Source organism: Geotrypetes seraphini, chromosome 7 (assembly GCF_902459505.1).
Source record: "Geotrypetes seraphini chromosome 7, aGeoSer1.1, whole genome shotgun sequence".
NCBI lineage: Eukaryota > Metazoa > Chordata > Amphibia > Gymnophiona > Dermophiidae > Geotrypetes > Geotrypetes seraphini.
In genome coordinates, this window is record NC_047090.1 from 147586725 (window position 1) to 147609539 (window position 22815).

A 22815-nucleotide genomic window follows, 5' to 3' on the forward strand; every position below is an offset into this window, starting at 1 on the left:
ACTGACCCCCTCCCAACCCACAAATATCTGAATGAAACAGTACGTATCTGTCTGTAGAACAGCAGCATCTGGTATGGGAAAGCCTAATAGAGAAGCACACAGGTCTTACGTAGCCAGGTGGGTAGGCTTGTAAATCATAGAGAGGAGGACCCAGGCCCATAAGCCACTCTCACTACCACATTTATGGTGGAAAGTGTGAGCTCATCAAAACTCTACTATACTGCCCTATAGGTGCCACCTGCAGCCATAGGAGCTATTGGGGTGGTAGACAGGTGAGTATAGTAGGTTGGGGGGAGTTTTGGAGGGCTTACCATAAATTATAAGGGGGTTATGGTGAGATGTATGTCTGGCACCCTTTGTTTAATTTTGCACACTGCTTATATTCTAAGCAGTTTACACTGAATAGTAATCTGGTATTCTTAAGTATTTTCCTAATCTGTTCTGGCAGGCTCACAATCTAACTACTGTATATTGGACCTGGGGGCAACAGGGGATTAAGCTTTGGTATCAAACTCACAACCTCAGGTGCTGAGACAGCAGTTCTAACCACTAGGCCACTCCTCCCCTCATGCAAAACTAATTTTAGCAAGAACTGGTGCACAAAAATCCCCAATAGGGCCAGTTTTTGAAAAGCGCCATGCTGAATTTTGACCCAGCGCATTTATGCACACTATAAACTTTGGTTGTAAGTAGCCAAAATCTTGCTGGAAACTCAATGAGCTACTACCAAGACTTCCTAGCAAACGGGCCAAGTCGGAGCTGGCTGGAATCAGAAATGTGAATTGGCTTAATTCAAATGAATTTGATCTGATTCTGGTTCATCCAGTTTTCTCGCTGATCTCTGGATTAGAGGTCAAATCGGGCAACGATCAACAACAAAAAAACTGGACAAAGGTTTGACATGGATAAAATGCATGAGACACGGGATTTAATATGAAACATTACCAGTTGGTCCATCCCTCGCAGGAATGTATAGATTAACTTGAAACCACAGATGTAGAGTCTGACCTTGTCTCCACTGTTTCCCATGCATGAAACAAGTCAAACCTCTCTATTATAAGACTGCTTATTACAGGAAATCATTTTCTCCTGCCTGGGCAGGCAGACATTGTCACTTATCAAGGCGCCGTTTTAAAAGTGGATTGGTACAGCTCCAAGTATCAGCTGCTGAAAACAAAAGCCTCCACTGCTCAGATCCTCTTCTAGTCTCTCCTTCTATAGCCTACAAACTCAAGCAGAGTCAAAAATGACCAAAAGCCTTAGTGTGTGCTGTGCTATCTACTATAGAGTATGCACAAGGGCCTAGATTCGGTAAATGGCAGCCAAATATGGACAACGAAAAATATCATCACCTAGCACTATTCTATAAAGGGTGCAAAATCCCATGCTCTTTACTGAAGCCTACTTTGCTGCAAAGAATAGGGAGTAGGGATGGGAATAGAAGCCCGGATTCTATACACAGTGGCGGCGGAAGCCACTGCCTTAAAAATTGCCGCCGATCATGTGTCAATCACGTGACAGTGCCTATTACAGAATCGCAGCTTCAGGAAAGGTCAAGTTACCGTATTTGAAGGTGGAGAAACCAGGATGCATGCCTTGCCTCCAGCCCCACCCCCATTCCTCCTCCAGCCCTGCTCTGTTCCGCCTCATGCCGCGCAGATGTGTGTGAAGTCATCTGCGCGTACTTGTTGAAGGCTTTCCAGACGCGGCTGAAGCTTGGGGCTTTCCAAAACCGGCTTGTCTGGGTTTTCCTGGACATCTGGTAACCCTAAGTAAAGGTAGGCACCGGAAATGGGGGCCAGGGTTTTCAAGGCTCACATTTCCAGCGTCTACCGTTCACGTGAATCAAGCCTACGGAGGCACTTTACGATATGTAATACCACTTCTGGTGTTAGCCACACCTATCGTGGCATTAGGCATCATAATGCAGGTGCCATTTTTTTAGGCACCTTGAATTTTTTTTTAAAAAATCGTTTTTAAACAGCATTTTACACTTAACTTGAGCATTGGTAAAGCACCATTTATACAATATAGGCCAGAATGAATAAAGATAAAGAAAAAATATAAGACTTTCCATTGCAGTCTTGAAATACAGTATGTTACACCTAATAGTCTTTAATCAATCATTGTACCGTATTTTCACGCATATAACGCGCGCGTTATACGCGTTTTTACCTACCGCGCATACCCCTCGCGCGTTATATGCGTGAGCGCGGTATACAAAAGTTTTTAAACATAGTTCCCACCCCGCCCGACGCCCGATTCACCCCCCCAGCAGGACCGCTCGCACCCCCACCCCGAACGACCGCTCGCACGCGCTACCACATCCACGATCGGAGCAAGAGGGAGCCTCAGGCCGCGCCCCCAGGTGGGACCTAAGGCTCCAGGGCCTATTCTGATTGGCCCACGCGCCTTAGGCCCCACCAGTAGGCGGAGCTTTAGGACGGATGGGCCAATCCGGCCTCATTCCTTCGTTGGCTGCCTGCCGGACAGGCGGGTTTGGCTCCCGTCTGTCCGGCCAACTACCAAAGGTACGGGGAAGGGGGGTGGGGGGTCGTGGGGGTCGGCCAGGGGGGGTCGCGGGTCGGCTGGGGGGGCGGTCGGAGGTTCTTGGGGGGGGGCGGTCGTTGGGGGGGGGAGGGGGGTTTGCGTCGAGGGCAGGAGGGCCTGGGATCCCTCCTGCCCGTAATGTAGTGCGGGGTGGGGTTAGGGGGTCGCCGTGGCCAGGAGGGTTTGGGCTCCCTCCTGGCCCGATATTGTTGGGGAGTCGGCGGTCCTTCGGGGTGGGGGTGCGAGTGGTCCTGCCGGGGGGGGGATGTATCGGACGTTGGGGGGGGCATCAGGCTTTCAGGATGGGGACAGACCTTCAAGGGGGGACAGGACTTCAAGGGGGGACAGTGCACGGAAAGTCAGGGGGGGGGTGAACGGAGAGTCGGGACAGCGCACGGAAAGTCAGGGCGGGCGAAAGGAGCGTCGGGCATCATGCGCGGTATACCCGTGAGTGCGGTATACAAAAGTTTTTGTACATATCATCGTGATTTCTGCGCGCTATACCCGTGTGCGCGTTTTACACGGGTGCGCGTTATTTGCGTGAAAATACGGTAATCATCCATGGGATCTGAAGATGGGAAAGGGACCAGTGAACATCAGTTTTTAAAAAGGGTTACAGGGAAATCCGAGAATCTATAGACTAGTGAATCTGATATAAAGGAATAGTTCGGAGGGAAGGAGGGAGAATTGAGGGAGGGAGGGAAGATTGGAGGGGGTATTCATTTTGTTCCAGAGGTAAGATGGAGGGAGGGAAGATTGGATGGGGGCTTCATCTTGTTCTTAGGGGGTGGAAGGGAGAAAGAATCAGGAGGGGAGAGAAAGAGAAAGGAGGGAGGATAAGAGGGGGATGACTACTCCCTTCTGCCTCAGGACCTACCCTCTTTAAAATGGCAGCTTAATGATCACTGTTATTTTGTGTTCCTCTTGGAACACCCATATTGTTGGCTTTGTATTACATTATTATAAAATCAATAAAACTCTTTGAACTTAAAAAAAAAAAAATGGCAGCTTTGTGAGTTATAAATATTTAAATAAATAAATACTTGGTTTCACTCAAATTTTGTGGTAGTATTTTGTGGGTGATATTTCCTTACAATAATGCCATATTCAATAAAGCTATAAATGTAATGTCTGGCCTCTCTGTTATTATTTATAAAACAGAGAAACTTTGCTAATTTGAACAAATCTGGCAAGCTTGTAAGATGGGTATGAGCAGATATATAAAACAATGGCTACTGTATTTTTCACTCCATAAGACGTAACTGACCATAAGATGCACCCTAGATTTAGAGGAGGAAAAAAACCATTCTGAACCAAATTTTCCCTTCCAGGCTCTGCACCCAACCCCGCATTCCTTGCCAGGCTCTGCACCCTGTCCCCCCTCTGGTGGTCTGCAGTGGTAGGCCGGTACAGGGCACAGGGTAGGCAGGGACAGGGCAGGCAGGCCTAGTGACAGGCAGGCCTAGTGGCCTACTGGCAGGCAGGCAGGGCCCCCACCCCGAGGCAGGCAGGCAGGGAGTCTTAAGTAAGCCCTAAATGGATGGCCTTCATCTGACTTCTGAACGGCCTGCAGAACACCTTTCTATATCCTAAAGCTGATGGTGACAGAGAACAGAGTCAGGGCAATGTATACGGACACGCTCACAATGCTGAACACAGTGAAGGAAAGGAGCAAGAAGAGGCTGGCCCCAAACACTATACCTGTACAGCTGGTCAACAACTGTGGATCCGGACGGGCCCCTTCGGCGAGGCAGGGTGGACGGGGCTGGCTCGGCAGGCTCCTCTGCTACCGGGCACTGGGGGTTTAATGCGCGACTCCGGACTCTAGACGGGGATTTTTATGCTCAGAGGCTCAGGGCTCCTCTCAGGACTCTTCTCCTGGATCTTCACGTTCAGCACCTTGGGTGCTGGCTGCGGGCTTCTCTTAGGGAGTTTCTAAGCTCCCTCTGATCTCAGGACCTGGGCAATGGCTACCCAGGGCTGAGAAGGGAAGTGGACAGTGAAGGGCGGGTGGGAATGATCGCCAGCACCTCACCGTCTTGCTCCTCAAAGCAGAACGATTCCTTGTGTATTTTATATTGCAGAGCCACCGCAGCTTGTCTTCCATCTGCCTGCCCAGTTTGTGAGTGTGCTCCAAATGGACCTGGCCAGTGGGCAACGGCAGCTCTGCCTGCAATTAAGTCTCTGACGTGGACATAAGATGTGCATCAGATAGCGTTTCGGGGACACCGATAAGATGAAGGTTGTCCCTCAGGGGGGCAGGGGTTGTTATATTTGCTTCATAAGACGCACCCTTATTTCCACCCACTTTTTGGAGGAAAAAAAGCGCGTCTTATGGAGCGAAAAATATGGTAACTTTTTTTTTCTTCTCAATAAAATAGAAATATATGACATGTATAATGCAACCAAAAGGCTCTAATGTAATTTGACCATGTAGCACTTCTTTTGCAAACACAATATGCTATAAAGATCAAAGGAATAATACTGCCTGAGGTATAATAAAGGGCCTGTAATTCTGTCCGTCTAACCTTGGGTGACTGCACTTGGCATTTCTTCAACTTTTATTTCTAGATTAGGCCCAAGAGGCATGGAGGCCTATTTTTATCCTAGTTGCATAACAGTCTAATGCGTTTTAATCTCCCACTCTCAGGTCCCATCTGTCATGGATCTAAATCTTATTCTGACAGGAATTTAGTGGCTAGAATATGTTTGGAATTCAATTTTAGAAGCAGAAAGGTTTCTTGGCAAATGAAAAATTAAATATACAGAGAACAAATTGGAAATAGGTCTAGCAGGGGGTGAAATGTTGTATGTGACTTCAAATTACATATTTGTACCTCCAAAGAGTGAACAGAAAATGGGATTTCACTGTATATTATTTTCTGTTTGTCTTATTACATGATGTTTGTACCTCAAAGAGTGAATGAAAAATGGATTTCACTGTATATCAATCACTTTGAGTGGTATAAAACAATAAGAAACATGAGTTAATAAAGGATTTGTCGCATCTAAATCCTGTTTTACACACATAAAAGGCTTCATATTACCTACCCCATGAATAGCGGGCATAAAAGGACACAATGACTGTAAGGCACTTTAATGTAACTCGTATATAAACGTGTTTGGGAGCAAAGTTTGGGTGGAGCTAAGGAAGATACTGTAGTGGCAGAGACGTATAAACCAGGTTGAGCATTTCAGTAGTTTAGAAAGAAATTACATTGCAATGGTCGCCTGAGTTTGAAACCTTGTTGTTTTGTTTGTCAGAGAGCTTGAACATACATGTGACACCCGGAGTGTGGAAATCTTATAATTGCCCTGGCAACCTGAAGTAATTTGCCTCTGATATTAAAGAGTGAATTAATTTTGGTTTTTATTTTAATTGCGAAAGCTGATTGCTTTTTTATTTTAATTGCAAAAGCACTGCTGTTTCCTGGTTAAGAGATACTGGGGTAGTATATTTTGGAGGTTATTTGGGAAGCATTTCGATGTGGCATTCGTGGCATTTACACTTGTAGATCGCTTACACATAACATAAAATCCTATTTGTATACCGCAAAACCTTACAGTTCTATGCAGTTTAACAGGTAAAGAGGACTGAATAGTCGCAGTGAAATACAAAATCAATCTTCAAAGAAGCTTGTCAATAACTTCCTAAAATGTAAATAGGAAGTAGAGCCAGCCAGTAATTGATGGAATTCAGTATCCCAGGTAGCAGCTTGAAATGATAGTGAATGTTGAAAATATCTTTTGTATACACAACCCCATACAATTGGCAACACAAGCAATGCAGGCGTACACAACAAACATCTAGGTCTGGCAAATATGAACTCATCCAGTAGATAACTTGGTGCAAGACAATGTGAAACTTTGTAACATATACATTCAAATTTTAAAAATACTCCAGCCTTCACAGGAAGCTAGTGTAACTCCCTGTAGTAAGGTGTCACTTGATCTGTCGTCTTCAGATAAAAATTAAACAAACATCAGTGTTTTGTATTATACGTAATCTGCCAAATGAACTATATTACAGTAGTCTAAAATACTTAGGACCGTACCAGTAGCTTGGACGACTTCCAGAGCATGAAGAAACTTTTCTGGACCAAAGCATCATGAGCGCTCATAGATAAATTCTTATCCAAGTATATTCCTAAAAATGTAATGGTTGGAATAATAGAGCAAGAAGTCCCATTCAGTATTAAATTCTCATCATTACATTTAATTGGAGGAGTAAAAAAGAGTTTTGTTTTATCTGAATTAAGCTTTCAATTTGAAGTCCTTTATCCACTGGTCAGCAGTTAAGATTACATTAGATATAAACTGTGTGGTCAAGGATGGTTTAGAAAAGATTGGAATCACAAGTCTTAGTACAATCCCTAGTCCTATGTCTTTTAAACTATTGCAACATTCTCTACCTCCCCTGCCCAGCAACAATGATAAAACAACTACAAACAATCCAAAACACAGCACTGAGACTTATCTATTCATTGAGGAAACATGACCACATCACAGAGGCATTCCTCAATTCACACTGGCTTCCAATTCCGGCAAGAATACTATTCAAACTCTATTGTCTACTATTTAAAACCATAAATGGCGATAGCCCAATCTACCTGAACAACTGTCTTATCCAAACTACATCAACTAGACATAGGAAAACCCACACTCCATTCACGTACCCTCCAATCAAAGAATTCAAACGGAAAAAACTATATGATGGCCTCCTAGCCACACAAGCAGCAAAACTCGAAAACCAAATCTCCAATCTACTAACTACGACCCCAGACTACAAAACATTCAGAAGACTGTATTCTTCAACAAATTCCTACAAACGACTTAATACCACTAGCTCTTTCCCACTTCCCAATACCACTCCCTAATACATTCCCGATTCCCCAAAGCAACCTCATCTACTCCGTATCTCCTGTAGAAATTACCAGATATCTTCATGTAATACATTTTTTGTAATTCTTTTGTAATCTGCCTTGAACTGCAAGGCAATGGCGGAATAGAAATCTCTAATGTAATGTAATAGTTATAAAGTTTTATACCTAAGCCAGTTAACTTTGACCCTAAAGAAGCTAAATAGATGTTAAAGAGCAGTGGTTTTCCCAATGAATATGTATGAGATCCATTTGCAAGCACTGCCTCCATCTAGTGCAAATAGATCTTGTGTATATTCAGCGTGGAAATCCTGAAAACCCGACTGGGTTGCAAACCTTGCGGTCCAACAGTAGGCATCGCTGCTATAAAGGAAAAGTTGGCACTTGCTTTCCTCGATAGAGTTCTAGCATAGCAGGGCAAATGCATATGTATATTCTAGATGCAGCCACTTATATCAGCCATAGAGTCTAGATCGTTAAAAAAAAAAAAAAACGCATGCAAGTTATAGTGTTGATTTTTAGTTTGAAAAAAATCAGGTCATGTCACTCCTTTTTATCGAAGGCTGCACTGGCTTCTGATTGAGGCCAAGGTTATTTTTAAATTCAGATTACTGTGCTACAAAGTGTTGTTTGGTCTCACAGCTGATTATTTAGTTGAACGTTTTGTATTTGCTACGTCTAAACACCCACGACGTATTCTGACATATTTTTCCTTTCCATTGAAAGATACTTTGATAGGCTACTCTCTTTTCAGGCAGCAATTGGTCGGCTGCATCTTATACACATTTTAGGAAACTTCTGAAAACACATCTATTTGGCAAATTTTTATAAACTTAGAAATAGATAATTTGTTAATCTGTACTTCCTGAGTAGAGAATGACATGGTGACAAAATTCATCACCGTCCCCGTCCCCGCGGATAACCGCGGGAAATAATCCCATGTCATTTTCTAGTGTCTGTTTCAACCTCGGTTCTTCTACACCAGCATTCTTCAAAGCAAAGCTTGCGGGTCAGTGGTTGTGGCCATTCATACTCTGATTCTTATGTGAGCCAGGGATAATGAAGCCATTGTGACATCACTGATGTGATTGGTTCTCAGGCACTGGTGGAATGAGGCATTATGACATCACAATATTTGCTCTGGATACCATTCTGTAATGTCTGTTTCAGCCTCAATCCTTCTACACCAGCATTCTTCAAAGCAAAGCTTGCGGGTCAGTGGTTGTACCCAATTATACTCCGATTCTTCCCTCTCTCCATAAAGAATGACATGAAGATGGTTTCCCGCGGTTATCCGCGGGGACGGGAACGGTGATGAATTTTGTCACCGTGTCATTCTCTATTCCTGAGGCTGCCTCGGTTTCTTTTAGCTGTAAACTGCATAGAACTGGAAGGTTATGTGGTATATAAACAACAATGTCATGTAATGTAATGTAGAATTCTATAATTTAGGCACATAACTGTACGCCCCAACCACGCTCTGCCCTGACTCCACTCACATGTATGTCTATCTTCAAATTTACAGTACATAGCAACTTATTTAGGTGCCATTCTGTAACTGTGTGTGCAAGAGAATACCGTATTTCCCCATGTATAGGCCGCAGGAAATGCCGATTTAGGTTTTAAAACTCTTAGATAAGCCGCCCCATGTTACTAGCCGCAGCTTATCTAAGCGTTTTAAAACCTAAAACGGCTTATATAATGGGGCGGCTGGGGTGGCCTATACAGCCCTTCACCCCCTAGTAAATACCTTCGCCAGCTGCCTCCTGCCTCGTCATGGCCAGCAGTGCAGGGCAGGAGCTTTTTTTTCAGCATCCAGCCGGCGCGCGCTGCTTCCTAAATGCCTGCGTCAGTTCTCGCGGGACTTGTGAGTCCCGCAAGAACTGGCGGTATTCAGGTCATTTTTGTGCATTCTTTATAGCAGGGGTCTCAAAGTCCCTCCTTGAGGCCCACAATCCAGTCGGGTTTTCAGGATTTCCCCAATGAATATGCATGAGATCTATGTGCATGCACTGCTTTCAATGCATATTCATTGGGGAAATTCTGAAAACCCGACTGGATTGCGGCCCTCAAGGAGGAACTTTGAGATCCCTGCTTTATAGAATTATCTCTTCTACATAGAATTGCCAGCACCTGTACATGAGTATGTCAATGTGGAAGCATGCTGAATTCATGTCACTCTTTTTTTTCAACATGTATAATAATATTTCACATTTTCTATACTGCAATTACTGTACTAGGCAGATCTAAGCGGTCTGCAATCTACAAAAGGGTCCAGAGAAGTGAGAAAAGAACGCACATGTGTAAATAGGAAAACAGAATATCAATCATTCAGTATACAGGGAGGCATAGAATAGCGTTCATTATACAAAATAGGGTAAGAAACAGGAGTCTGGAGATAATGACTTGGCGTGAGTGGTCTGGTTGCAGTGCAAATCTATGTTCCTACACTAATAGGTGAGAAGGCTTGGGTGAATAGCCATGTCCTGAGGGCTACCTTAAATTCCTTAAGGGAGGAGATCTTATGGATAGAGGGGGGAAGAGTATTCCAAGTAGACGTGACTGGAGTAGAAGAATGCTTGGTGATGAGTGGACTCAAAATGTGTTTGTCGAGGATCAGGTAGGATTAGGCAAAAATCTATTTGTAAAACGGCTGCTCCCTCTGTTTCTGCTTGTAACTACATGTACACACTTACCATATTTTACCAAAGGTTCCATGTTCATCAGAGCCTTTTATAAAATACAGGGGGATTTAAGAATATCCTAACCTGAGTTCAGTGTAAAATGGGATTTTTTTTCTCTATTTCATTATTTTCAAAGGTCATTTATAGTATGGATCCTTTGTTTATGGGGGGAGGGGGTTTATATTGTTTGGTTTTTACTGTAAACCATATTGAATAATTTGGTCAGGAGCTGCAGGAAATGATCATAAATAGCCTAGCCTAGCCTTCAAGTCTCTACACGGCATCCTTCCCCCCCCCCTGTTTCCACTATCTTGGCTCTCCCCGAATCCTAACTCCACCAGATCCACTCAAAAATTCATACTATCATTCCCCTCTTTAAAAGGCATTTCCCATACAGGAAAACTTGGAACATCCCTCTTCTTCAAGATCACTGAGCTGTGGAACAGCTTATCCGCCCCTCTTCGAAGTTCGTCTTCCCTCCAATACTTCAGAAAACATTGGAAAACTTGGCTTTTCTCTAAAATGTAACCACTCTACTTAGTCCCCTCCTTCTTTCCTTTTTACCAAGCCCTTCTTCTTCCCATTGGAGTTCCTTTCTTTAGTAATTCCTATAAACCGTGTCGAGCTCTACTTAAGAACATAAGAAGTTGCCTCCACTGGGTCAGACCAGAGGTCCATCGCGCCCAGCGGTCCGCTCCCGCGGCGGCCCATCAGGTCCATGACCTGTGAACTGGTTTCTGACTAATCCTATAACCTACCTCTGCTTCTATCTGTACCCCTCAATCCCCTTTTCTTTTAGGAACCTATCTAGACCCTCCTTGAACCCCTGTAGCGTGGAGATGACGCGGTATATAAACTTAAGGTTTAGTTTAGTTTAGTTTATTGTTGCACAAGTATTGTTATGAGGACTCTGCCTCTCATCACAGACTGATACTTAAAAAAAAATAAAAAGAAAATTCTTGGCTGCACTTTCAAAATGTAATGTTCTGCAAGCACCACATGCTTCAGCGATATTTTAAGAGCAAGTTTAGGGGAGCCAAACAGTGCAGTCTGTCTGCCTTTGGAACTTAGGTCCAGCAACGTTATCATTGCCATAAATGGTAACTTCGGTGTTCGTCTTGGTAGACTTATCAGCTCAAAGTGCCACTGAGGGCTTTTGGCAGCATGCCGGCCCCTAGCTATCTCTTCTTTGTTTCTACAGAATTTCTCTCATGGTTCTAGTTTCCTGTGGCAGCTCTACATCAAGAGTATGGTAAAAGCTAGCTGCAACTGAACTGTTAGCTACTCGGTACTGAAAGGCAATTAATGTGATGAGTTGGTTATGTAAGTTCTTTGTTCTTAAAATTTCCTAATTTTATTGTAAACCATTTAGATTTCTGAGCTAGATGGTATATCAAGTATCTAATAAACTTGACTCATTTTGCCTATAAAAGTCAATATAGAGCAGGGATCTCAAAGTCCCTCCTTGAGGGCCGCAATCCAGTCGGGTTTTCAGGATTTCCCCAATGAATATGCATGAGATCTATGTGCATGCATTGCTTTCAATGCATATTCATTGGGGAAATCCTGAAAACCCGACTGGATTGCAGCCCTCAAGGAGGGACTTTGAGACCCCTGATATAGAGCCATGGAGGGGCATTTTCAATAGGACATATAAATCTGAGGTTGGACTTTTGGGCTGGACGTCCACAAACCCAGGAGAAAAAAATGTCCATTTTCAAAGCTGTCAGGTATAAGTTTTGGTCCTTAGGATCTTTTTTGGCCATTTTCAAAAATAAAAACGTTCCCATGAAAAATGCACAAAAGCAAGTTTTGTAGATGTACCCAACTACCTTGTCTGATCGCGGCAGAGGAATCCCCATCAGCTGAGCCGATTTTGGAGATTCCTGCCGGCTCGGCTGATGGGGATTCCCCCTGCTGATTTGTGGAGACCTATACCCCTCCCCCCCCCCAACATTTCTGGCACCCCCCCAACACATCACCCGACACCACCCAACATCATGGTATACCCCCACCCCAACATCACCCAACAGCATGAAACACCCCCACACACACACACATCACCTGACACCCCTGTACCTTCTGCTACAAAATCGGCAGAAAGGAAGCCTGCTCTCTCCTGCCTACAGGGCCGCATCCTGAGGATGTCGCCTCGTGGGATGCAGTGGAAGAGACCTAAGGCCCTGATTGGGTCAAGCTTTGATTATCGCTGCAGGTATAAGTCCGCCCGATTCCCGCCCATAACACAAAACACGCCCCTTTGAGTTCTGGATGCACAGCAGCTTAGAAGTGCTGCTGCACGTCCAGAAAGTTGGTTTTGATTATCGGCGCTTGGACGACCCTGCTATTAGGACGTCCAAGTGCTGACTTAGGCAGGTTTTGGATGTTTTAAAGTTTTGATTATGCCCCTCAAAATCTTAGGCCCTCTCTTACTAAAAATGATAGGAACTGTAAAAGCTGTTCTCACATTGCCACCATCTTAAGCGCATCCCTTCCTCTGCTCTGCTTTCAAAAATCCAGATATCCACTGAATATTGACCCCCCTCTAGTTTTTTTGTTGTTTCAATCACAAGAAAAGGAATTTGACTAATTATTTATCTCATGGCTATTAAGTTTACCTATCAGTACTTAGGATGGAACCATTTCCAAATATTATTATTGTACAGTGGAACCTCGGTTTGCGAGTAACGCGGTTTGCGAGTGTTTTGCAAGACGAGCAAAACACTCAGCAAACTTTTGTCTCGCAAACCGAGCACCGCCCTGATAAATGAGCACTTACAGCTGCAGGAAGCGCCGCTTCAGGGGGATTCCTCTTCTGTCCGCCGGCCAGCCTACCACGCCGGGTGCCTTCCGCATGTTGGAGAGTGTCTGAGCCCACGCAGCCGAGTGCTGTCCCACCTGCACGGTGCGTATGATCACGCACAACATCAAACAAACGGCACTCGGCTGTGTGGGCTCTTATAGGCTCTCCAACAGGCGGAAGGCACCCGGCGTGGAAGGCTGATCGGCGGATGAAAGAGGAATCCCCCTGAAGCGGTGCTGTGTACGCTCAGGGGTTCTCCAGTGGCTGGCGGACAGAGGAGGCGTTTTTTTCAGACGGCGCTACAGCACCCGATACCCGACATGTACACACCCCTGGGCCACCCCTCGGCACTTCCTCGGCACTTTTTGGGTTGTAGAACGAATTGTCAGCGTTGCTATTATGGCCTATGGGGAAAGTTGCTTTGATATACAAATACTTTGGTTTACGAGCATGCTTCTGGAACGAATTATGCTCGTAAACCAAGGTACCGCTGTAATTATTAAATCCTTTGAAAACTGACCTTAAAATGAACATTGTACTTTGGAAATGTGTATTCCCTGTAAATATTCTCTACCAGTTGCAGCCTCTGTCATACTTCACCACTGCAAAAATTTCATATTTGCACAAAAGGAACTCGCACAATGCCCGTAAAAAGTTATTTTGGGCAACCTGAGATGGAAATTTCCTAAACTGTGCAATAGCTTTAGCACATTCCTTAAGCACCGGCTGCTGAAAATGGAAATCTGTTTTCAAATTAAGTAAACTCTTATTGCTTTCCACGTGAAAAAAAAAAAAATCCATATGATAGATAAAAGCACTAAAGGCCATAAGTGAAAGGTTAAGCAGAAACCGACGGTGCGGCCTTCAGCAGAGGAAAAGAACTGTCAGGGTTGGCAGAGTGTGGAATAAAACTTGCTGCAATTACAGTTGTTGAGGGCTGAGAGAAGATACCTTTGTGCTTTCAGTATGATGGGGCCAAGAATAATTTTCTCTATGTTGTCTCTGTTTCCTGGGCCATCGGCTCTGGATGTGCTGCGGAATTACCCAAGTGCCAGTGACCGCAGACCAAAATAGCAGAAAGGCAGAGTACAAAGCAGCAGTCTCTTTGCAGAAGAGAAATGTCACATACCCACAATTTAGGTCTCCTTTTACTAAGATGTGCTAGTGTTTTTAGCACGCGCTGCCCCCCCCCCCCCCCCGCACTACGCGTAAAAACTAACGCCAGCTTAATGGTGGCGTTAGCTTCTAGTGCGCAGCTTAATAAAAGGAGCCCTTACTGAAAGGGACAACGCTGTTTTTCTGGAGTGGAGCTAACTGCGCTGGTAGCATTTTGCAAAACATAAGATTACCAGATTGTGTTTACCTCCTCCCTTCTTTTCTATAAAATTTTGTAGTTCTGTTTATCCTACATTTTGTATTATTGAATTTTAGATTGTAAGTCACCCAGAAGGATTGTCTTTGGTGCGGGATAGTAAGATTTTAATAAACTTGGAGTGCTAGAAAAGAAAATTGAGTATTTTATGGGTTTTCTCCAGCTATTGAAGTTTTTTCAATTGCGCAGAGTTTTCTACTTGGACCAGTCCATCCCCATATTTGACCACCTTTAGGTTTTAGGATTTGATCCACGTTTTTGCATTAGGACTTTCAGGGACCCCTGAGGAATTCAGGGTTGTCGAAACATGGACCGTGTTGGGTCCTTAGTCCCCATTTTTTGGGTTCTTGACATCTCGTCATGTGGATTAATTGACTGTATTTTCAGTAAAGACCTGCATCTTGGACATCGTTGTCTCCACAGTGTTTTTGTTCCTATGTTAAATTGAAGATCATGTGGAATCATATATGAATGGGAATTTCTAAAATGTCATGTCCCTTCCCCTTTTCTCAGGATTCTTTCTTTGGAAGGTAAATGAGATTGTGTCTGTCATTTAAATAGTCATATTTCCTGATAGTCCAGAGAATTATTATTTTTTTAGTTGTCTTTCGTCTTCATCATCTTCTTGTTGTGTCCAGCCATAGAACCTCTTTTCACTTATGTGCACATTAAACTAACTTTATCAAGATCGTGCAGGGTGAATTTTCTTATAACGGGGCAGACCAACAGATGTCTGGTAACACATGTGAGGAAGTCCTCACTAGAAAACAAGTTCCAGTATTCTTGAGCTTTCAAAGGACTGAGAATTAATCTTTACCGGATCTGGAGTTTTCCCTCCTAGCTTGGAAGTAAAAATCCAGATTCAGCAGTGGTCTCAAACTCAAACCCTTTGCAGGGCCACATTTTGGAGTTGTGGGTACTTGGAGGGCCTCAGAAAAAATAGTTAATGTCTTATTAAAGAAATGACAATTTTGCATGAAGTAAAACTCTATAGTTTATAAATCTTTCCTTTTGGCTGTCTTAATAATAATATTGTTATTTATAGCTAAAGAAACATATGATCAAGAAACTGTTTTATTTTACTTTTGTGATTATGAGAAACATACCTAGGGCATCAAAATAGTACCTGGCGGGCCGCATGTGGCCCCCGGGCCGTGAGTTTGAGACCACTGAGATAGAGGGACTGTGCTGCGTGTCTTGGGACTCAAACATACAGCTAAAGGCAAGACCTGGAGTGGTTTCCTTTAAATCAAGCTCGTGAAACTCACTGGAAGCTTCTAGACTCTCTCAGTCCCTGCCAGCAGTGACTGAGTTAACTTCCAGAAGCTGTTTTGAATGCTGAGGGTTTCTGATGCAACTAAAGTGTCTTCTGATGGAAGCAGGGAGTTGAGAGGGGACAAAGGAAGAGACTGGAGGTGGTGGAGCTCGGCTGCAGTAATCCATCTTGCAGGACTATTTCCAAACCATCAAGCAGAGCGGAACTGCTACCAAACTTCAATCAAAAGAGAATGATATTTGCCTTCTTTGTAACAAAAATGCTCCTTTGGGTATAGAGTCAAACCCCACCCTCTCCCTGACGCCAGCGCAGACAAAGAGGCCTAGATTCTATAAATGGCGCTGTTGTCCATGGCCACCTTTAAAATGGCTGCCGATCATGTGATGGTGCCATTTATAGAATTGCGACTTTGGAAAAGGTAGGCACCGGAAATGTAGGCCAGGGTTTTCAAGGCCTACATTTCCGGCACCTACCTTTTCCTTGAATCATGCCTACGGAGGTGGTTTACAATATCTAATGCAACTTCTGGCATTCGCCAAGCCTACAGTGATGTTAGGCATTGTAAAGCAGCTCCATAAGTGCGATGCAATTGACGTGTTTTTAGGGACCTACATTTTCCCTTTTAAAATGATTTTAAAAATTTTTAAACAGTGTTTTCAATTTAAGTTAGGCATTAGTAGGGCCTATATAGAGTATGGGCCAGAGGGACTTCCATGTAAAAATCCCTACCATTTACAAGAGGTAACCTGTACAAGTTTCACTCACAACTCAGACCCCGATGCTCTAAAATTGTCGGTAAAAATCCTTAAATTCGTTGTAGTGCTAGTAAATTGTCCAATTGAAAACAACGAGTGATGCTCGAAGAACCTTGCATGCAAATGAGGTTTATGGAGGCCCACAGAAATCTCATCCATTCAGTCTTTGGAGAAAGCAACTGACGTGTAGAACAGTCCATGGAAAGAGGCCCGAATATGTGCATTCACATGAGCGTTAAATCATAGGCGTGCCTTATAGGAGCATATCAAAGTTGCACGTCATAAGGGGAGGGGGTGAACTATCAGCAAAACAAACATGAAAACATTTTTTTTACACTGCTTCAGCAGGATAAGTGCTCCCCTCTGGCAATCAGCTGCTCCCCCCACCCCCAAATATGATTAACGTCTACCTTGCAAGAACCCTTCAGGGATTCAAGACAAGGTTGGATAAGTTCATACTGGAACAGAACATAGACTCAAGTAGGGCACTGGTCTTTGACCTAAGCGCCGCTGCATGAGTGGACTGCTGGGCACAATGGACCACTGGTCTGACCCAGCAGTGGCAAATCTTATGTTCTTATGTTCAAGCTTTTGACGCCTGCGCATGAGTTATGCCATCAGCAAACGTGCCTGAGTCGTGTTTTTAACACTGACACCTCCTGACTTATCTTTAATTTTTTTTGTGTTAAAGGCCGGCACTTCAGTTTGTGCATCGCCAGCCAATTCTGGACATTACCTGAAGTGCTCTTTTTTTTTTTTGTACTACATTTTACATAGCAGAGTCGAGCTGCTACGATGCATGGAAAAGCCCTCAGTGAGTCATTATATGCATCAGTAGGTAAAATACTTTGACACTAAACCAGTAAGATTTGGTTTCGCGTTGATCATTAGAAACACAGTGAGTTTAGAGCATTGGGACCTCATTGTAAGAAGGAGCTGCATTTGGAGCCTTTTAGCCCAGGAAGGGACTCCTGTCCAATCAGGGCTCTAAAAGAGTTTGCGTTTCAGCACCTTACAAAGTGGCCAAGTGGTTGAGAAATTTCTCACTTCAAGTTGAGATTTATCCACGATTAGAGATCTCAAGAAAACTCCAGTATATCACAGTGGGCTCCCATCTTTGCAGTGAGCACACCCTGCAGGATGATTTGCATGTTTGGGGGGTTTTCTTCCAGCCCCTTTTGGCTGCCAGCTGTTACAGTTGAGTATTTGGACTAGGCCTCTCCTGTCCACTTTGAATATGAACCTTTATCAGTTTAGTGACAGTATTCATTTCTCAAATTAAAACTATCCTTCCCCTCGCTAAAAGGCATTTCCCACACAGGAAAGCTAGGGACCTCCCTCCACTTCAAAATCACTGAGCTCTGGAACAACCTTACCTCCCCTCTTCGGAACTTGAGCTCTCTTCAAGTTTTCCGCAAACATCTGAAAACCTGGCTTTTCTCAAAAAATGTAAGTCTCCCTCCAACTTAGGAATCAAGGAAACTCTTATATCTTGGCATCCCAAGTCCTCAAAATTTTCTTCACACTTCTACCTCTAACCCTCTGTTGTAGTTCCTTCCTATTTCTCCTACTGTAAACCGCGTCAAGCTCTATGAACGTGGAGATGATGCGGTATACAAACCTAAGGATTAGATTAGATTCATTTAGTTTAGGGCTTAGGCCTCTCATCATACAGATATGGTCTGAGGGTCTTAGTTTTGACCATCTGTGGTCTAACATATGCACAGATATGATGTATTGGTGTTCTTAGGCATTGGGCCTGATATTCAGACCACTGGAGTTAGCTAAATCTGGACCCCAGGCCCGCCCAGTTCCACCCAGCCTTGCCCCAAGCCCTGCCCCCCTCAACTTGTTCCTGTGCTCGGAGCTGCGTCGAGAGGGCTTCTGCAGAGGCGCAGGTGTGACTCAAAGACATCATATGCATGCATGTGACAACACCACATTGCATCCATGCATACGCAAATGCCCTCCTGACGCAGTCCCGAGCTGGAAGCTTTTCAAAACCCAGATAAAGTGCCGGGTTTTGAAAAGCCGTCCAGACGCCCAGACATCTGGTAACCCTACCCATGGTAAGCGTTGAGCCTAGATTCAATGCTAGCCTGTTCCCAGTGACCAGCATTGAATATTCGGTCTGTTTTTGTCCACTAAAAACTTAATCGGTCATGTCGATATTCAGTGCTGGGTGGCTAAGTTTATAATGGCCAAAGATAGACAAGCTTAGGGTTACCAGATGTTCAGGAAAACCTGGACATGTCCTCTTTTTAGAGGACTGTCCCGGGGGTCTGGAGGGATTTCCAAAACCTAGCAGTTTGTCATGGTTTTGGAAGGCCCCAAGTTCAGAGCCACATCCGGAGGGACTCTGCACATGTGTGGACTTCAATGTCATGACGTGCTATCATCACGTCAACGTCCGCACATGTGCAGAGGCCCTCCGGACATGGTCCGGAGCTCAGGGAAGGAGACTTGAGGTTCATACGGGGGCGGGGCTGGGGAAGTACAGGGTGGGGCTGTGGGTGAAATGGGGCGGGGCCACATGTCCTCTTTTTTTTAAAGTGGAAATCTGGTAACCCTAGACCAGCTATTTAATCAGCCCGATTTGGCCACTCAGTTTAGCCAGTCAGTGGTCTGAATTTCAAGGCTATCCAGCTAAATCATGCGACATAGCAGGCTATCCATTAGCAACTAACCACAAGTAACTGCCATCTAGGAGCCATTTCTGGTGGCTAAATAGCATTAAATATTGGGCGATTTATGTATGAAATAAGACCCCCTAAAGTAAAAGGCTTGTTAGAAATGGAAAGGCAGTAATCTAAGAATGTCTCTCTGTTTGCTGCAGAGATTTAAAGCTCGATAACGTTTTGTTGGATCATGAAGGCCATTGCAAGCTGGCAGATTTTGGAATGTGTAAAGAAGGCATCTATCAAGGAAACACAACCTCCACGTTTTGTGGGACTCCTGACTACATTGCTCCAGAGGTAACGAAAAGAACTTTTCCACTTTTATAATGCAGACCTGGAAAACAATGCCAGTGCCTATATTCTGTTAAGCAACCTTCCCACCCTGACCCCTGACCTCTTTTCCTTCCCTTTGATCCCCAGTCTTCTTTTCCACCCTCCCCTTCCACCTTCCACCCAGAGGTAGGAGAGTTTAGGTCTTTCTGCTTTTTCATGTACTGCCAACTCAATTCCTTGCATTTCAGTCTTCTTGTGCCGCCTTGGTCAAGTGTCCCTCCCACTCATCCCTAGCTATAGCCTCAGGTTTGAGAACCAATTCACCAAAAATGTAATGTGTAAAATGACTGAGCCCCTAGGAAAAATAATATATTCACAAATGAGCTGATTTTCAAAGGGTTTAAGAGTCTAAACTAACTAGGGCTGAGCTCCTATCTTCGGGACCCTAGTTTTCATCTGGAAGGTAATTTTTTTTACAGGGTGCCTAGACTGAGAAAGCAAACAATTACATAGGTTGTGCCCATTTTAGAAATATGTGCTCTATAAAATGATTTCACTGAACACTGCTGGACACATTTACATCACAACATAACACTTTCACCAAATATGGTGCAATAGATGGAGACTTCACCAAAAACCAGCAAACACAAACCAACCCAATTTAGCCAGAATGAGTTAATTTAAATGCAAAAAAGGAAGAAAAAGCCTCAGAAAATGTAGCACAAGCCAGTCGCCACAGCAGCTTGAGGCCTGCCCCAACAAAACCTCATGGGCAATAAAATACCTCCTTTTTTGCCAAATTCAAAATGACTCTGTGCAGTGCAATGAATAAGAACCGGATAATAGTGCAAAAACAGCTTATCTTGTGCAGAGGATCGGCGCACCAACGATGGCCAGCGTTTCACAATTCTATGCTGCCTCAGGGTGTAGCCGCCAGTCAATCTTGCGTGTGCAGGGAGAGACGTTTGTTTGAGTTCCCCAAAGAGTTCTTATTCATTGCACTGCACAGAGTCATTTTGAATTTGGCAAAAAAAGGAGGTATTTTATTGCCCTTGAGGTTTTGTTGGGGCAGGCCTCAAGCTGCTGTGGCGACTGGCTTGTGCTACATTTTCTGAGGCTTTTTCTTCCTTTTTTACATTTAAATTAACTCATGCAGGCTAAATTGGGTTGGTTTGTGTTTGCTGTTTTTTGGTGAAGTCTCCATCTATTGCACTATATTTGGTGAAAGTGCTATGTTGTGATTATTGTTTGTTTACACCAGACTGTGTTTATTGGGACACATTTACATCTCCAGAGGGGGGGGGGGATTGTGTGGGTGTATATGCCAGGAAGAGTAGATGTGTGCATATTTGACAAAATGTGCACATACAGTATTTGGCAATTTTGATTTCTCTCTGCCTACTCTTATTTTTATGTGCATATATCCCCAGAGAATTTCATAAGAGTCTACTTGAGCACTTAAAACATTTTCTACGGGTTTGAGACCCTTATAAAATTACCCTCTAAAAGAGCAGTTAAAAGGGAATGGGGACTTGTATTCTGTCCTTTTGTGGCCTTGGCATTTCAAAGCCGATATTCAAAGCGGTGGGCACTGGAAGATTAAGTAGGGTTACCAGATTTTACTACTGTAAAATCCGGACAATGGCCCTGCCTCCGCCTCACCCCCAGCTCCGCCCCTCGACCTGTTCTTATTCTCAGAGCTGCGTCGGGAGGGCATCTGCACATGCGCAGGTGTAATGCAATGATGTCACATGCATATGCGCATGCATGTGACATCACCGTATTGCATGCGCAGATGCCCTCCCGACGTGGTCCTGAGCTGGAAGCTTTTCAAAGCCCAAAGTGCCAAGTTTTGAAAATCCATCCGACTGCCCGGACATGTCCTCTAAAAAGAGGGCAAGAGGTATTTATGACAGCTGAAACCTGGTATAAGTGCTGTTGCCCAACTCTTATAGAATGGAGGTATTCTATACCTTTGCACAAAAATGTTCAAAACACTCCTACCACGCCTCTGGTCATGTTCCATTTCAGTTGCATACTAAAGAATTTAGGCATGCAGGATTATAGGATAGCGTAAGAAGATGCATGTGCAAAATCTAATTACTTTCAATTAACTGTAATAATTGGTTGGCATCAATTTATTGCTAGTTAGTGCCTTGTTAACTAATTACTTTGAGCCTGCTTCTGCAAAGGTCACTGAAAGTTAGGTGCTGGTAGGTGCCTAGATCTTGCCTGCTGGCACTTAACTTCAGTGTTTTAATTGTTTTAAAGTGACGTGATAATTGGTTGCACCATTAACAAAACCAATTAAAAACACATTTAAAAAAAAATCAGGGGCCGGGAAAAACGCTTGGGTCCATGGTACCTAGCGGTGCCTAGTGAAACCGAAGCCCAGAAGTGGGCATGTTTAGGGGCGGTGCTGGACTTCCACATCACTAGGCTCCACTGGCTGCGATTCTACAAGGACTCTAGGTGCTGGAAATGTAGACCTGTAAAACCCTGGCCTGCATGTCCTTGCTAGTCACAATTCTGGAAGTGATGCCTGTCCGTGACTGACACATGGCATGCCCCGTTTTCTAGGCGCCTGCAACGTCAGGTGCCGCTTATTTTAAGAATCAGGCCTTTTGTGCTTACATCTTCAATATGCATGCAAATTTCAGCACCCAAATTAGGGGGTCATAGATAAAATCTGGGGGCCATGTTTTTAATATGGTTATTTAAAAATGAGATATTCTAGCTGAAGGTTGAGAGGTCAGCTTTTGAGAAATAGGGTCCTAGTTAACTGAATATGTTGTGTCATTCGTCAATAAACTTTATTATTACATGAAATCCGTCTTATGATCTTCAGCTTGGCTTTCATGGGCCCTATCAAATTTATTCAATGATGAACTTTTTGTCAGCAGAGACTAACCTAAGAATTGATAATTCGTTATTCGTTTTGACTCTGTTTTTAGAACCTCTAGCCCATGAAACGTGCAGCTTTTGTTGCTAGAGAAGCTTCAGAATCTGGCCAAAGATACTTATTTCATTGTGGAAACTCTTTCTAATGCACTGTTGAAATCAATCATTTTTTTAACTTCTGGCCATTCAATGAATTAAAGATTTCTTAGACCTTCATAGCCCAGTTGATTTGCACAAGAGCCTTATGACTGGCCATATAGAACTAGGAATCGTTACGGTAACCTAGAAGTTCTTAATGGTTAGTACTGTAACTAAATGGAAGTTCATAAAAAAATATAGGTCTATATTTTAGTTCATGCTTTCCCCATTTAGATTCTTCAAGAGATGCAGTATGGGCCTCCTGTGGACTGGTGGGCTATGGGAGTCTTGCTTTTTGAGATGTTATGTGGCCATGCACCCTTTGAAGCAGAGAATGAGGATGATCTATTTGAAGCTATATTGAAAGATGAAGTTGCTTACCCAAGTTGGCTTCACCATGATGCAATGGGAATCCTGAAAGCTGTAAGTTGTCTTGTTTTCTTTGTATCCCTTCTGTTTCCATAAAGACAATTCTTTTCTTTATTTGAAATAATAAAGTTTAGTT

At 43.8% G+C, this 22815-nt stretch overlaps 1 protein-coding gene across 2 annotated transcripts in view; it reads left to right on the forward strand.

Moving 5' to 3' along the window:
* Positions 1 to 22815, forward strand: part of PRKCH (protein kinase C eta) — a 227910-nt gene that overhangs the window by 172106 nt on the left and 32989 nt on the right. For both annotated transcript variants that reach the window (XM_033952506.1, XM_033952505.1), the window contains exons 11-12: positions 19157 to 19295; positions 22545 to 22733. In XM_033952506.1, the coding sequence (XP_033808397.1) occupies positions 19157 to 19295; positions 22545 to 22733 (328 nt within the window). The remainder of the gene's footprint in view (positions 1 to 19156; positions 19296 to 22544; positions 22734 to 22815) is intronic.